At 42.8% G+C, this 18,017-nt stretch overlaps 1 protein-coding gene across 2 annotated transcripts in view; it reads right to left on the bottom strand.

Annotated features, from left to right (window-relative positions):
• The window catches only part of PRPS2 (phosphoribosyl pyrophosphate synthetase 2), a 33,858-nt gene extending 25,758 nt beyond the window's left edge, over positions 1-8,100 (bottom strand). The window contains exons 1-2 of one of the 2 annotated variants that reach the window (XM_005592966.4): positions 7,893-8,100; positions 119-311 (exon numbers count right to left, since the gene is read on the bottom strand). In XM_005592966.4, the coding sequence (XP_005593023.2) occupies positions 119-311; positions 7,893-8,014 (315 nt within the window). In that variant the 5' untranslated portion in view covers positions 8,015-8,100. The remainder of the gene's footprint in view (positions 1-118; positions 312-7,892) is intronic. The other variant, XM_045384522.2, reaches the window with a different exon arrangement.
• Positions 8,101-18,017: the final 9,917 nt, after the last annotated feature.

Raw genomic sequence — 18,017 nt, 5'->3', positions numbered from 1 at the left:
ATTTACTTGATCATCAAAGGAAAAAGCCAACATTTTCCAGATAATTCTAATCAAATGGATAAATGAGGAAAAACAACATTGACAGTGGCCCAGAGCAGGTTTCTAGGGCAGGACACACCTCTCCTACCTTGTCCTTTTTATCTTGTCGGGCATATGGGAAACACGGGATCACAGCAGTCACCCTGGATGATGACGCGATCTTGCAGGCATTGATCATGATAAGGAGCTCCATCAGGTTGTCGTTAATTTCCCCGCAGCCACTCTGGATGATGTAGACATCTTCCCCTCTCACACTTTCACCAATCTCCACGCTAGGAAAAGAAAACTGCCATCGGTTAATATTGAAGCATATTTGCATCTTGGGCATCCCTGAGACCACCCCCAGGTTTGGTGATCACCAGGATGACTCATAGGACTCAGCCTAATAGTTGCACTCATGGCTGTGATTTATTGCAGGGAAAGGACACAGAGCAAACTCAGCAAAGGGAAAAGGTGCATGGGGTGAAGATGGGGGAAAGAGGGTGCAAGCTTCCAAGACTCCTCCCCAAGGGGAGTCAGAGGTAGAGCTTAATGCCCCAGTAGTGAGCTGTGACAACACGTGTGAAGGGCTCTCCACCAGGGAAGCTGCTTAGAGACTCAAGTCCCAGGGTTTGTATTGTGGGCTGGTCATATAAGCACCCTCTGCCTAGCACATACCAAAATGTCAGATTCACAGGCATTCAGCATGAACCACATTGTTTATCAATTGTTTAAGAGTTTATGCAGTGAGCCATTCTTACTGGGAAACGGTGGGTACCCTTGCAAAATCTAAGCTCCCAGAGGCCAGCCAAGGGCCAACCTTGCAAACAGGCCTAAGTCTCAGGCCTGCTATGTTAACTCTTTTCTGCAAAATACTATATTTAGATTTAGTTTTTTATTAAAGTTATACAGTCACATTGCTTAAAAAATTCAAACCATTCTGTAAGACTTATAACAGAGAAAGTGCCCAGAGGCCACCAATTTCAACTCTTGATAGGGTTTTTAGATATTTTCCTTCAAGTCTAGCTAATATGTGTGTATTGCTGTGTCTTGATTTTTCATTTTAGGCAAAGTGTATTGACTTCTCACTATGGAAGATGAGGATTGAACTCTATTTCCATTCAGTTCCATCACTTGCAATGCAAACTTCCCATCTCGCCATCGTCCCAATATAGATCAATATACACATTAAAGATTGACTCTACGTTTTTAACTGCACAAATGCTGCTCAGAGCTCTGCCATGCAATAAACTTAAACGAATGTTTATATTTTCTTTTCATGCACATCTTTTCTTTCTATTTTCCCTGGAGGTCATTCTCTTACCTTTTTATCTGCTAAGTTTTCTGAATCCTGAATCCAGATTCCACCCTAAACCCTTCACTAACAATCAAAATCTCCCAAGGTCAGAGGCCTCAAGTCCCATCTGCATTTCATCATCTTGCAGGCATCCCTCCCAGGGGTGGCAGGCCTGGGTTATCTCTCTGCCTGTGCACAGCTGCCATCCGGGGATCCCCTGCCCCCTCTCCTGCACTCCATTTGCCATTTTCTGTATCCTCTTTCTTGGTATACTTCCTTGTTTTGCTGGTTGGCATCCTCACATAGCTTCTGGAGAAAGAGTAAATAGCAGCTAAGTTTTTGAAAATTGCATGTCTGGAAGTTTCTGTATTTCCAGGTACAGAATTCTGGATGTCCAACATGAGAGGGAGAGCCAGCTCATCCCTGGTATATTCCTTTGATGGGAAGAAACAGAAAATAGTGCTGTGTGCTCAGGCACGTCCTTCGCAGAGCTCTGCATCCAAACCAAGACGATGGTCAGCTCTGCTATGTTTTGAAAGGGGAAATTTCTTTCAATGATTGATATTATTTGGAACAACTTGAGCATAGCATGAATTTCGTGTCTTCTTATGCACAACCTCTTATCCCGAGACTGCAGAAAACTGCACTGCACCCAGCTGAATGAAGCCACTTAGAAATACACAAACATACCCATGTACACACCTCAAGGACAACGAGCCACACTCATTCACATTTGGTGTCACAACTTTTCACGTCATTTCAGAGAACCCTAAACCTCAGGCATTTTTCAATGGAAAATCCCATCTCTGTCGTAGTATTTATGTAATTTTTTTTTCTCACTTTGTTGCCCAGGCTGGAGTGCAGTGGTGACATCTCAGCTCACTGTAACCTCTGCCTCCCGGATTTAAGTGATTCTCCTGCCTCAGCCTCCCGAGTAGCTGGGATTACAGGTACACACCACCACACCTGGCTAATTTTTGTATTTTTAGTAGAGACAGGTTTTGCCATGTTGGCCAGACTGGTTTCGAACTCCTGACCTCAAGTAATCCGCCCACCTCAGCCTCCCAAAGTGCTGGGATTACAGACGTGAGCCAATGCACCCAACCAATATTTTTTGAACATGTAATACATGTCAGTGTTTTATCATTTTGATAGGATCCCTAATCTGAAATTCTGAAATCTGAAACTTTGAGTGTCGACATCATGCTCAAAGGAAATGGTCATTGGAGCATTTTGTATTTTGGATTTTTGGAGATTTGGAATGCCCAACCAGTGAGTACAATAGAAATATTCCAAAATGCAAAAAATAAAAAATAAAAATTTAAAAATCTGAAATACTTGTTGTCCCAGGCATTTCTGATAAGGGATACTCAACCTGTATAACATTCCTATGATTTTTTAATGGGTCACTGAGGAAGTTTTTAAACGTTATGTCCCTAACCCCATTTTTCTCATAAGCCCTGTGGTTTTGGATTGCCTGATTTTGCATAGCGTGGTAATTTTTAGGAATACATATGTCACGTTACAGCAGAATTGTCTGTAAATGTATTCATCCCAAAATGAAATATTTTAAAATTACAAATGAGGAACATGAATAATTATCCTTTTCCCTTCTCCTGCTATCAGATACTCAATACAATTGTTTTCTTAAAAGAGTCAAATAAGGTCGGGTGCAGTGGTTCACACCTGTAATCCCAGCACTTTGAGAGGCTGAGGTGGGCGGATTACCTGAGGTCTGGAGTTCTAGACCAGCCTGACTAACATGGAGAAACCCCATCTCTACTAAAAAATACAAAATTAGCCAGTGTGGTGGTGCATGCCTGTAATCCCACCTACTCAGGAGGCTGAGGCAGGAGAATCACTTGAACTCAGGAGGCGGAGGTTGCAGTGAGCCGGGATGGCACCATTGCACTCCAGCCTGGGCAACAAAAGTGAAACTCCGTCTGGAAAAAAAAAAAAAAAAAGAGCCAATTATACCTAATGAAAATTTAAAAACAGGCTGGGCATGGTGGCTCATGCCCATAGTCTCAGCTACTTGAGAGACTGAGGCCAGGGGATTGTTTGAGCCCAGGAGTTCTAGTCCAGCCTGGGCAATGTAAGCAAGACCCCGTCTCTAAAAAAAATTTTAAAGGAAAATAAAAATAAAGTTTTTCAAGTTGACATGTTGTGAAAATTGTTTTGATAACATTCACACATCTTCTTGCATGCCTTCTACTATGGATGAAAATATGCCAACCTCACAGGATGAGAGGGACAGAAAGAGTTCTATGTGCTTCCTCCTATTTCAAGATCTAAGGAGCTAAATCTAACTGCTTTGTGAACATTACATAAACTATGAGATGAACTTAATTTGGAAATTGCTGTGGTTTAAATATGTTCCCTAAAGTTCATGTATTGAAAGCTTAATCCCCAGTATAGGAATATTGACAGGTGAGACCTTTAAGAGGTGATCAGGTCATGAGGGCTCTGTCCTCACAAATGGATTAACGTCATCATTGCTATAGTGTGCTCACTATCTTGAGAATGGGTTTATTATATTAGCAAGTTTGGCCCTCTTGCTGTCTCTCAAATGTGCTCTCTTGCCCTTCCACCCTTCTGCCATGGGATGATGCAGCAAGAATGCCCTTGCCAGATGCCAGCCCCTCAATATTGGACTTCCCAGCCTCCAGACCTATGAGAAATAAATTTCTTTTGTTTATAAATTAGCCAGTCTCCGGTATTCTGTTATAGCAGCACAAAATGAACTACAGCAGAAATCAAGTACAGTATTATATAGCTGAGAGGTCGACAAAACACAGCACACAGGCCGTTTTTCTATGGCCTGTGAGTTAAGAATGGCGTGGTGGGCAGAATAATGGCCCCCTAAAGATGTCTACATCCTAATCCTTTGAATATGTGAGTTTATATGGCAAAGGGGAAATAAGTTTGCAGATGGCATTCAGGTTGCTCACCAGCTGACCTTAACATGGGGAAATTATACTGGATTATTTAAATTGGCCCATTGTAATCACAGGGCCCTTAAAAATGCAAGAGGGAAACAGCAGAAGCAGGGTCAGAGCAACATTTTGTTGCTGAAATTGAAGGTGGAAGAGGCCAATAGTGAAGGAATGTGGGCTGCCTCTACAAACTGGAAAAGGCACGGGAACAGATTCTCCCCTAGAGCTTCAGAAGAGAATGCAGCCCTGCTAACCTGTGACAGACATTACTGAGGCAAGGGGATTTACAGAACTGTAAGACACAGCAGCAACAGAGACTACGCGTGCTAGCACTGCCTAAAATATTTACGATTTGGCCCTTTACAGAAAAACTTTGCCAACTCCTGGTCTTATGACGTTTATCCCACAAGATTAGATTCTTTGGCCTGTTTTTCCTCAGGAACCTCAATTCTCATATGACTAGCAGTCCAGGGGAGGACAGAGAATATCATCACCATGGCAACTTTTCCCCTAAAGCTAGTCCTGCTTCTACTCAAAAAGATGATCATGACTACCTTTATTCTAGGTCTTTAAAAAATTGTGGCCAGAAGGCAGCATCCATTTGCCGTTCCGCCAGAGGATCTTTATTGACCCCCAAATAAAAAGGCTGAAAAGCATCACTGACTCAACAATAAACTGGCATGGTAACTAAAAGATAGCCACAGACTCTTAACACTTTTCCCATCAAGGAGCAGGGTCTAGTCTCCTGCCCTTGAATCTGGGAGGGCTCTGTACTTGCCCAACAGCTTATGACAGAAATTATGATACACCAACTTTCAAGCCCAGTCCTTAATGGACTGGTGGCTTCAATGTCCTGTCTTTTGGAACATGTGCTCTTAGAACCCAGCTTCCATGCTATAAGGAAGCTCAAGCAGCCCCATGGAGAGGTCTACAGGAAGAGGAGCTGAGGTTCCTAACCAAGCTCCTGGGCAAAAGCTAGTAACAACTTTTGCTACCAGTTTTTACCAGTCATGTGAGCCATCTTCAAGAACCCTCCAGCCCCAGTTAGCCACCTCAGCTGTGACCATATGGGACACAAACAAGTTTTCTTCACTGAGCCCTTCCCAAATTGCAGATTTGTAAGCCAAATCAACAATTACTGTTTTAAGCCATTAAGCTCTTTATTTATTACATGGTAACCGATAACCTCGTATAACTTTGTATAACCTTGTCTCACAGTATAGCTTAAGATTCTGCCAGCAGGTTAACTGACCAGGGTAAAATGTTACAACAGAGACATCTAGACACCTGCTGTCCTAAGATGTCACCATGGAATTTCCATGGTCTATAGTGAAGCTGGAGCGGACCTCTCCCTGCATATCTGAAATGATTTAGGGATGAGAAGGTAAAATTAGAAGGCTCTATGTTCAGTTAAGTAGCGTATAAAAAATGTAAAATGGGAGGATTGATGGCCAGGAGACAGCAAACCAGATTTCTGATTCTAGTTCAGTGACAGATTCAAGAAGGGGCCCTTACATGAACTGAATGAATTTTGTCTTCCTTTTGCCCTTCAGTTTCTCCTCTCTACAATCACACAGTTAAAAGCTGGATTCCTAGCACAGTACCCAGTCCAGAGAGGGCTGTTTATAAAAATTAAGCTCTGTACTTGTACAGTTCATGGAAAAGAGAAAAATCAGGCAGTGAACCTTTTATATTCTATATATTAAAAACATAAAATGTAGCTATATAGGCAATTCCCAAACTTCATGCTGAGTGGTTTTTGAGGCCCCACAATTTCTAATTATCAAGTGATGGTTATAAAACACCAAAAACGAAATAAAAGTGAGTCTGCTTTATATTTGAACCAAATGTATAAACAATCATACCTCAATGTCTGAGTGAGTTTTGCCCAACGGCACATGCGGTATTTTTAGGAGAAACTCAACACTGACTTAGCAGTGAACTGATCGATTAACCATGCTCCTTAGCAAAAGATCATGCAGCACTGAGTACATGGAAGGGCAACATACTTGCTTTCAAAATTTACTTCACCACGAAATTTCTCCTTTACTCATATGACAACACCTTCTGAACAAAAACTATTCTTCTCATGTTCCTAAAGCGACTGAAAGTTGAACAGGACTGGCAAAATATTGCAACACTCAAACCTAGCTCTATCCTTCTCCAGAGCCCTAGACCATCCTCTCAGACTTCTGCATTAAACACCGCAGAGCGGAATTCTTTAGCCAAAGTCCACCTGCCACTCATTCACAATGTTTCTTCACTTATATTATCATCGGAGCCACAACTGGAATTTGCCACCTGGAGGAAGTCACATAAGATTCACATATCCTAAAAAGCCGACTTGCCAAAAAATAGTACCTTTCCCATCAGTATTAACATAACTCCTCATTAAGAAATTTTTGCCTGACCCCAAGTCATCAAGATTTTCTCCTAGAAATTTTATAGTTCTAGATTTTACACTTAGGTCTATGATCCACTTCAAAGTTAATTTTTACAAATGGTGAAAAGTATGGATGGAATTTCATATTTTTTGGGCATATGGGTGTCCAACTGTTCTGGCACCATTTCTAGAAAATGCTGGTTAAATTGGATCTTTGCCAAAGATAGAAAAATTATCAGTAACTGTGGACAGTTAACGGTACTAGATATTGGAGGAAGAAGGGGAAAAATGAGACCAATTTGAAATGAGTCAAGGAGCTGTGTGGACTCAGGCAGGTGGACAAAGGAGCCCCCCAGGTCAGCTTCCGAGGATGGCCACCACCTGACCCACAGGCAGAGGCGACCACTTCTCCTGGGCTTGAGAAATGGGTGTAAGTTACAGTCGAATCACGGCATTGTTGCTGTACACAGCAGAGTCCCAGAACAAGAAGGAAGCTGAAAGTCCATCATCTTTGAAGCAGCAAGAGTAGTGGGAGCAGAGGGGAGCCCAGCACGTGCGCTCTGGGGTTCTCACAGTCTTTCAAACCTTGGCACAACTCCACGCTCTGGATAACGCAGTGGTCTGCGCCCTGGCTGCTCAGGAGAATCAACTGGGAAGCTGTAAAATCGCTGATCCTCCGCCCGTTGGATCAAACCCTTCGGGGCAGGTGGGGGAAGCAGCGTTCAGACCCTCCCCAGGTAAACCCACTGTGCAACCGGAGTTGGGGACGGGAGAAACCTTTAGTCGCACGCACTGGTCTGAGGTTCAGCTTTGCAGGGACGCGGAAACTGGGACCAGCCAACCCTGGACGTCCCTCCACCGCGCGCTGACCCGATGAGGTTCCCGCCCGCTTCGCCCACTCTCTCCCCGACGGTCTGTGACCGCCCAGACGTCTCCCTTCCGGGATGGGGACGCCAGGCCCGGCAGCGCCGCTGGGAGGCCGGGAGCGGCTTGGGACCGCGGAGTCGCCGCGGTCCCAGGACCGAAGGCCCTGCCGCCGGGGGTACAGCCGGGGCGCGCACCGGGACGCGCGGCGCCCGGCCTCGGCTTCTTCGCAGGCGATGGCGCGGGGGCGCGGAGGCCGCATTGCCACCGTCCCGCCCCGGAAGGGGGAGCGCGGCGGCCGCGGAGGTGGCCCGGGCAGGCGCCGGCCCCCAACCCGGCCCAGCAGCCGCGTGCCCAGCGCTCTCCCTAGCCCGGCCGCCGGCGTGGCCCCTACCTGGTCTCCTGGTTGCTGAACTTCTTGGTGACCACCTTGCCCAGCTCCAGGCCCAGACGGTCGGCCACGCGCTGGGACAGGTCCTGATGCGAGCTGCCGCTGAACAGCACGATGTTGGGCATGGTGGGGCGCGGGACTCCGAGGGGCGCGCGGCGGCGGAGGAGGTGGCGGAGGCGACAGCGACAGCGACGCGGGGGGCTGCTGCTGCGGGAGCGGGAAAGCGCGGCGGCTAGATGTAGGGAAGGGGAGGAGCGGAGGGGGAGGAGCCAGAGGAGGAGCTGGAGGGGGCCGAGAGGGAGGAAGAGCGGCAGTGGAGGGGGAGCTGGAAAGTGCCAGGGGCGGGGGCACAGCCCTGGCAGCAGTTTTGGACGCCCTGGGTGGTCCTGAAGCCCGAAGGTGTCCTTGCTCCGCGAGAGAGCTCCGAGCCTCATTCTTGACCTTCCAGACCTGCCTCGCGGGTAGAGCCAATGAACCGCGGTTAGCTGGGCTCAGAGGGAGAGTTCGGGACGGGGCGGGGGGCTGGGGGGATCCCTCGAGGTGCTTCGCAGCCCGGAGCGACTTCCCACCCCGGAACATCGCAAATCCAGTGTGGGCGACTGGTGTTCAACTATGGCAAGGGTCTGCAAACTACAGTCTATGGGCCAGATCGCGAGAGCTCCCTGTGTTTGTACCAGAGAGCTAAGCATCGTTTTCATACATGAACATTTGCACTTTATGTGATGATAGCAGACACCGCCTTTGAACTCCAATGAAGAGAAATATCCCCCCGACAAAAGAATTCCTTTTCTCTTATTAATAGATGTGGGTTGCAAATAATTGTACTCAAATATTATTGTATGTTGGATTATATCAATAAAAACATTGTGACAATTTTTTTTCTCTTGTTATGTAAGTTCCTACGTAATATCTTCCCTTTTGTTGCTTGGTCTGCAAAACGTAAATATTGGCCATGTGGTCCTTCATAGTTCAAACTTGATGACCCCTGAACTACAGTTGCCCCGGCGCCATGTGTCCTTAAAAAAATCCAGCCACTATGTGAGTCCTCATCACAGGCTGAGGGGAAGTGTTGCTCTTGATGGCTCACTGGATCAGACCAAGTCCCCCAGATTCACCATTTTTCGGTAGATGTGATGGTCCTTGGGCCACTTCACAACCTTCCGCCTGTTGGATGCTCAAGGGCCCGATCCCAGGAACACAGATCTCCCTAGACAGTCCAGCTCAGTCCCTCCACATCCCTGAAGTCAGGGCCTCCTTCCCCTCTTTCCTGCTAGAAACCAGCAAAAAGGTTTTCTCAAGATGCCAAATGCAGTACCAGAGCCAACTTCAGGGCGCAAACCAAGTGTAAGAGAAAGGAAACCAGTCCCTGTCTATAGAGGGCTGGTTGGTGATGCTGGTCACAGTTTCACACTCCTCAACAAAGGCTGATTCAACCAGGTAGATAAATGGCTTGGTTTTACTAATGTTTGCCAAGAACTGGCTCTCCATCAACAGCAAAGCCCACTTGCAATTGGGTTGTAGCCTACACTAATCAGACTTCATAATGGGATTTGGGAGATTGCTGGGGTGATTCGTATCATTGGGATTTTTCATCTGGGTCCTTGTACTTTGCAAGGAAATTACTTTGCATATCGAGTGTTTCTTGTAAACTTTTGTATCTGCCAACCTATCAAAAAGTTATCTAAACTAACAATTTTAGCAACATTTCTGGCCCTTTTTCATTCCGTCTAGAGATGTGTATGTGCCCTATTATATGAGAAAACAAACAAAAACCCCTATCTGCAATGGTTTATTATCTATGCATTTCACAGTTAATTACCATAGCAATGAGATTTATACTTGACCACTATGTTTAAAATTTTTATTGAGTGAGTCTGCTAATGTAGTTATATTTAAACTCTTCTAATAAAATTTACTATCAGCAAATTACTATAATTTTTATATACTTAAAATTTCTCTCATAGATAAAATTGACTAATAATGGATTCCTCTAAATATATACATGCTCTTCTCAAAGGGAAAGTGGCATCCTCTTAGCATGATGGGGCTGTGGTTCTTTGGTAACACAGAACCAAAGCTGATGGACTATAAAACAGTAAAAGTTAAAGCCCCTGGCCTTTGGGTGGGTAAATGGCTGCAGATTTGGAAGCTTGGATTGAATTGTGACAAACCATGGCCTTGATAGCACCAAGGAGAAACAATATCTCAGTTGGGGCATCTAATACAATGATTGTTGGTTCAATAGTTTGATGAGTTACTCTGCTTAAATGCTGAATGTAAACAAGGTGAAATGTGCCATTGGGGTTGATGAGAATACTAATGGGAATCATTGAAAAATCATCATGAGTCACAGACTGTTCAGAAAGCTGTCACTTGTAAATGAGTAGCTACAGATGATTTTATTTAAGTGTGAACACTTTCTCTCCCAAGTGCCTTTATACTTGGTCAATAGGAGCCAGGTTGTGGGAAACGTTGGTCTAGAACAGGTTTCTGAACCTCAGCACAACTGATATTTAGGCTGGGTAATTCTTTGTTGTGGGACTGTCCTGTGCATTGCAGGATGTTTAGCAACCTCCCTCGCCTCTACCCACTAGATGCCAGTAGCACCTATCCACCACTGTGACAACCAAAAGTGTCCCCAGACATTGTCAAATGTCCTACAAGGGGCAAAATCACCACAGGTTGAGAATCACTAGTCTGAATGAACCCCTGGCATTTCTCTCCTCCATGTGGGCCTTTCCTCGTGGTTGCTTGGGCTTCCTTACAGCATGGCTGCAAGGTTCCAAGGAGTGTTCTAAGAAGGTAAGTCTCAATGAGCAAGTGCTTATCAAGCCTCTGCTTTTATCTTGCTTGCTAATGTCTCATTGACCAAAGCAAGTTACATGGCCAAGACCAGCCGTCAACATGGTATGGGACAACAAAAGGACAAGAGTACTGTCCACCAACTGTCTACCACAGTGCACTTCTTGAACAACATTTGAAGTTGGGGAGCCTCTGGAAAAGAGGAACACTTGTTCAAAGACCCAAGACTTAGAAGAGAAAAAGAACATATACTCTGTGCATATGTGATCCAGGTCTCAGACTGTTTATAAAATATACATTATCTTAAGATGAAATGTTAGTTTAAAAAATAAAAATGATGAGATATTTTCCATTGTTGATTTCTATCTTCATTGACTCATGGATAGAGATTAATGGTAAAACAATGATTTGAATTTATGAACAGTTTCACGTCTTCTATTTCCTACATCATCTGGCCAAGTTCTTTGTATGTAGTAAGAAGTCTAAGTATTTGCTGAGTGAATTTATCCCTGACTATTTTAGGGCTAAGAAATGGAAGAAATGGCCCAAAGACACATGGCTAGTTGAAAGCAGCAAAGAAATTAGAATGTGGATCTTCTAGCCCAGTCCTTTTCTCTCTAGAATGGTACTGTCCAAAAGAAATGTAATGATTGTTTCCTATATGATGCTATGAAAAAATTTTAAACTTTTTTTAAAGAAATATAATGCAAGCCACATATGTAATTTATATTTTAGTAGCTGTATTTTAAAAGAATATAAAAAACAAGTGAAGGTAATTTTAATAATACCTTTAACCCAATATCCAAAATATTATCATTCCAACATGTAATCAACATAAAACATATTAATGAGCTATTTTGCATTTTTTGTATCAAGTCTTCAAAATCCAATATAGATTTTACACTTAGAGCACATCTTAATTTGGACTTGCCATATCTGAAGTGCTCATCAGTCACATGTGGCTGATAGTTGCTGTATTAGAACAAGAAGTTCTAGAACACTAGTTCCTAAGAGCAATGCCAAGACACTCTGACATAACCTTTTTCTTGTATGTTTTTATTAGGGGTGTGGCAAATAATTTATAACTTATTATGAAACACTAACATTTACAAACAATTTATTTTAAAAATAAGTCAAAATAGATTCAACTTTAATTCAGTATTAATAACATTTTCACTCATAATCAAGTATTTTTTCTAATTTTTATTTCTAAAACTTTACCTTTTACTTCTATTGTTTAAAGAAAAATTCAAAAACAGAGATGAAAATATAATGAACACCCATGTACCCACCACCTAGATTTTGTAGCTGTCAAAAATTTCCCATGTTTGCTTTATCTATTTTTATCTAAAGTATTTTAAAGTAAATTACAGATGTTATATATTCACATCTAAATTATTTAGCCTGCATATATCTGTAAAAAGATAAAGACATATCACCATATGCAAACATTAATTTAAAATTGATCAAAGACCTAAATGAAAGAGCTAAAACTATAAAACTCTTTTTCTTTTTCTTTCTTTTTTTTTTTTTTTTAGCAGAATCTCACTCGATTGCCCAGGCTGGAGTGCAGTGGTGTGATCACGGCTCACTGCAGTCTCGACCTCCTGGGCTCAAGTGATCCTCTTGCCTCAGCCTCCCGAGTAGCTGGGACTACAGGTGCACTCCATCATACCAAGCTAATTTTTGTATTTTTTGTAGAAATGGGATCTTTATAAAAAATACAAAAATGTTGCCCAGGCTGGTCTCAAACTCTCATGCTCAAGTAATCCACCCTCCTTGGCCTCCCAAAGTGCTGGGATTATAGGCGTGAGCCACCGCACCCAGCCTAAAACTATGGAATCCTTAAAAGAAAACATAGGTATGAATTTTCATGACTTTGGATTAGGCAAATATTTCTTTAATATGACATCAAAAGCACAAGCACCACCAACAAAAATATATAAACTGGACATCAAAATGAAAAACTTATGCTTCAAAGGATACCATCAAGAAAGTGAAAGAAGTCCAGGCATGGTGGCTCACGCCTGTAATCCCAGCACTTTGGGAAGCTGAGGTGGGCAGATCACGAGATCAGGAGTTCGAGACCAGCCTGACCAACATGGTGAAACCCCGTCTCTATTAAAAATACAAAAGAAATTAGCCGGGCGTGGTAGCACGCACCTGTAATCCCAGCTACTCAGGAGGCTGAAGCAGGGGAATCACTTGAACCCAGGAGGCGGAGGTTGCAATGAGCCGAGATTGCACCACTGCACTCCAGCCTGGGCGACAGAGCAAGACTCCTTCTCAAACAAAACAAAACAAAACAAAACCAAAAAAAAAAAAAAAAAAAGAAAGAAAGAAAGAAAGAGAAAAACAACCCAAAGAATGGGAGAAAATGTTTGCAAATCATGTATCTGATGAGGGTCTTGTATCTAGGATATATAAAAAATGACCACAACTCAATAATAAAAAGACAACCAAATTTTAAAATGATCAAAGGAGACTGCACATGAATGTTTATAGCAGCTTTATTCATAATTGTTAAAACTTCAGAGCAACCAAGATGTCCTTCAGTAGGTGAATAGACAAACTGTGACACATCCAGACAATGGAAAGCTATTCAGCACTATAAATAAATGAGCTATTATGTCGTAAGAAGACATGGAGGAAACCTAAATGCATATTACTAAGTGAAATAAACCAATCTGAAAAAGCTACAGACTGTAGTATTCCACCTGTATGACATTCTGGTAAAAGCAAAACTGCAGAGATGGTGAAAAGATCAGTGGTTGTCATTGGCAAGAGGGGAAGGACGGATGAATTGGTGGGGCACAGAGAATTTTTAGGGCAGTGAAACTACTCTATGATACTACTATGGTGGATGCATGTCATTACATATCTGTTGAAACTCATAGAGTGTACAATATCACGAGTGGACCTTGATGTAAATTATGGACTTTAGATGATAATGACGTGTCAATGTACGTACATTGATTTTAGTTAGTAGGAGAGGCTGTGCGTGTGTGTGGGCCGAGAATATATGGGAGGTCTCTGTACTTTTCACTTAATTTACTGTGAACCTAAAACTGCTCTAAAAATTTAATCTCTTAAAAAATGAAAAATATGTGGGCAAAAGATCCGGTAGACATTTCTCCAAAAAAGATATCCAGATGGCTAATAGACACTTGAAAAGAGGCCAGCGCCATGGCTCACGCCTGTAAATCCCAACACTTTGGGAGGCCAAGGTGAGTGGATCACCCGAGGTCAGTAGTTTGAGACAAGCCTGATCAACATGGAGAAACCCTGTCTCTACTAAAAATACAAAAATTAGCCGGGTGTGGTGGCAGGCATCTGTAATCTCAGCTACTTGGGAGGCTGAGGCAGGACAATTGCTTGAACCCATGAGGCGGAGTTTGCAGTGAGCCAGGATTGTGCCACTGCACTCCAGCCTAGAAGACAGAGTGAGACTCTGCCTCCAGAAAAAGAAGAAGAAGAAAAAAAGATAGTCATCATAATTAGCCATCAGAGAAATGCCAGTGAAAACCACGAGGAGATGCCACTTCATACCCACTATGTTGGCTGTGATAAAAAAGAGATAATTATGACAAATGTTGGTGAAAATGTGGAGAAATTGGAATCCTCAGACACTGTTGATGGGAATTCCAAATGTTGCAGCTGCTTTGGAAAAGTCTGGCAGTTCCTCAAATGGTCAGAGTGACCATATGAGCTGGGAATTCCACTCTTAGGTATATACTCAAGAGAGTTGGAAACAGGCATTCAAATGAATAGTTTACATGAATGTTATCAGCAGCGCTATTTGCAATAGCCGAAAGATGAAATCAACCCAGATGTCCATCAGCTGATGAGTGGATAAACAAAATGTGGTCATCTGTACAATGAAATATTATTTAGCTTTTAAAAAGAATGAAATTCTGATATGTACTACAGAAGCTTTGAAAACATTATGCTAAGTGAAGAATACAGACACAAAAGACCACTTAGTGCATGATTCCATTTACATGAAATGTTCAGAATAGGAAAGTCTATATACAGAAAGTAAATCAGGGTTTGCCTAGGGTTAGTTAGAGGGATGGGAAGATGGAGGGATGGCAGGGCTAAAAGCAAAAGGGTATGGGATTTCTTTGGGGTGGTAATAAAAATGTTTTAAAATTGTTATGATGAATGCACAACTCTGTGAACATACTAAAAGTCATTGAATTTTACACTTTAAGTGGGTGAATTGTATGATATATAAATTGAATCTCAATAAAGCTCTTAAAAGGAGAGATAAAGACATTTTTCTTTATGATTCCAAGACCATGATCACATCTAACATACTAACATGTCAGGTTGTCTTGATATAATATTGAGATAGATCACTGGTTTAAGGTGCTGACAGCCTTGTAAGCCTCCATTATAAGCCTGCATTTTAGCCTTGTAAAATGCAAACTTTCTAATTCTATTAATCTTTGCTGTGTACAATATTAGCCGGAATTCTTCAGTACAAAAGAGCTTCCCTTCGTCTTCTGGGCTACTTGATTACCCTAAAATAAGGTTTGTACTAGAGAAACAAGAGAAAAGTTAAATTTTCTTCCCTTTCATTACCACTTTCCAGAATCAGAAGTTTGGTTTTTGAACACTGTTTTCCATGGAAAGGAATCAAGTATTCTTGCGATTTGACCAATTCAAGGTCTGGATCAGGAACGGACGAAGTGAACCAGAACATCTTGTCTCAGATATAGCAAAGATGATGGGGAATACGTCAGAAGGATAAAGGTGCCAGTTTAAAATGATTACTATTGCCAGACATGGTAGCATATCTATAAACATGGTGACTCGGAGGCTAACACAGAAGGATCACTTGAGCCCAGGAGTTTGAGGTCAGCCTGGGCAACATAGTGAGACCCCCATCTCTCAAAAGCAAAATTAATTAATTAAAAAGTGGCTACTATTGATTAAAGGTAGGACAGTGTGAACATCAAAAATTAATGCAACTTTAGTTGCTTGAAATGTACCAAATATGTAAAAATCAGTGAGTCCATAGTGATACTCAACAGAATGAAAACCTGAACAAAAACAAAACTCTCTTGAATTCAGTGAAGATGAATATTAAACTAGCTTCTTTCTGTGAAAATTGGTCATTAAAGCTTTCTTCAGAGGCAAGGTGAAGATGTAATTACACTGATTTCTCTTGGTAATTCCATGTAATCTGATGCTGCCAAGGGGAATGTCCTTTTCATGCAGGTTGTATCAGTCACTTCTAGAAATAAGATCAAAGATCTGGTGCCTTCAGTCAGCTTAAGATAGCTGGATACTGCATATGTAATTCAAGCAGAAGAGGGGTCAAGGCCAGATAAGGAGCACAGGAATCCACACCCAGGATGCAGATGGAAGAGGAAGGAAATTTTGTAATAGTGGACACGGAAGATTCTTAAAGGGGGTAAAGGATTTGCATTGCGGGGGAGGAGGCGGGATAATATTCTGATGTACATGAAGTAATTGAAATTAGGCTGAGCTTAACTTTGGTGTGAGTGTCTAAATTAAGCAAGGGTCAATAAAAGCGAGTTGTCTCAAATCCTTTCTGGAATAAGGTAGCAATTAAGAGAAGAAATAACAATATTGTGTATATATATAGCACTTACTATGGCAGGGCTTTGCAGCAACCCTATGAGTTCAGTTTTATTACTCTCATCCCCATTTCACAGGTAGAGAAACTGAGAAACAGAGAAGTTAGATAACTTGCCCAAGGCCACACAGCTACATAGTGGAGCCAAGCAGCTCTTTACCACTACTCTCTCCTGCTCCCCACTTCACTCTCCCATGTAAGTGTGAGCAGTTGAAGAAGGCTTTCAATTAGAGATAAACGTAGTGTATAAAGAGTCCTTCTCCTTCCTTGTGATAATGTTTTCTACTTCTAAACAATCCCGGTAACACAGTCTTGATAAGGATTATCCCACCTCGCCAAGAAATGTTGGGATGCCTCCAAGCGTGACCCTGGGCTTTCTTGTCTTTATTCTTTCTACAAACTCTCCTTGGTGTCATCCAGGCCCATGACTTAATCTTGATGACTTTCATGTTTGTATCTTCAGCTCAGACCTCACACTTGAGGTCCAACTTGAACATACCACTCTACAACAGGGGTTGGCAAGTTATGGCCCATGGGCCAAATCCTGTCTATAACCCATTCTTGTAAATCAAGTTTTACATATTTACACATTCGTTCATCTACATATTGTCTGTGGCTGCTCTTGTGCGACTAGGACAGAGTTGAGGGGTTGTGGTAGAGACTCCACGGCCTTCAAAGCCTAAATATTGACTATTTGAACCTTTAGAGAAAACACTGGTCTTCTCCAATGGGAAGTCTTCATGCTCTTGGTCCAGCCTGCTCTTCCCTGAGTACGTGGCACCTCCAACCACTCAGTTAATCAGAGGCAAAATGTGTGAATCACCCTCGATTCTGTCTTTCCTGTCACCCTCCCATCCTAAGACTGTTGATTCCGTTTGCCAAATCTGGACTTCTCTCCATCGCCATGGCCACCAGGCAGCCCCTGCATCAGCCTCCTTGAACCCTCAAGGAGGGCTCTCTTCTAAAGATCTTTGTCTCCCTCTAATCCCTTTCTATACCACAATCAGAATGATTTTTTACATTTTTTATTATTTTATTTTATTTATTTATTTTCTTGGAGATGGAGTCTCACTCTGTCACCCAGGCTGGAGTGCAGTGGTGCGATCTCGGCTCACTGCAACCTCTGCCTCCTGGAAGGAAGCCATTCTCCTGCCTCAGCCTCCCAAGTAGCTGGGATTACAGGTGCCTGCCACCATGTCCAGCTAATTTTTGTATTTTTAGTAGACACGGGGTTTTGCCATGTTATCCAGGCTTGTCTCAAACTCCTGACCTCAGGTGATCCACCCGCCTCAGCCTCCCAAAGTGCTGGGATTACAAGCATGAGCCACCGCGCCCAGTGTGACTTTTTTTTTTTTTTTTTTAATCAAAGCTAATGAATTACTCTTCTCCTTAAAACCTGTAGATGGCCTCCCATAATACTCGTTAATTGGCCCTGCTTAACCCTCCGGGTTCATATCACCTTCCCCCACTGACCTTCAGCTTCTCTCCTCTCTTTTCTAAGATGCACAGAACCTGTCTGGCCATGGGAACTTTGCACATGCACCTTGCTCTCTCAGAAAACTCAAGATGGCTCCTCTATCACAGGCTTGGTTCATTTAATCTTTTAGTCTCAGTTTACAAAGATCACTTCTTTAACTTCCCTCTACACAACAATTCTCTGTCCTCCCCCAACCCCCAGCTCAGTTTTCTTGATCTCATTACTCTGTCTGTTGATTGCC

This window comes from Macaca fascicularis, chromosome X, assembly GCF_037993035.2.
Source record: "Macaca fascicularis isolate 582-1 chromosome X, T2T-MFA8v1.1".
In the NCBI taxonomy this organism is placed as follows: Eukaryota; Metazoa; Chordata; class Mammalia; order Primates; family Cercopithecidae; genus Macaca; species Macaca fascicularis.
Note: the sequence above shows the minus strand (reverse complement) of the source record. Positions and strands in the feature narration are given on the sequence as shown.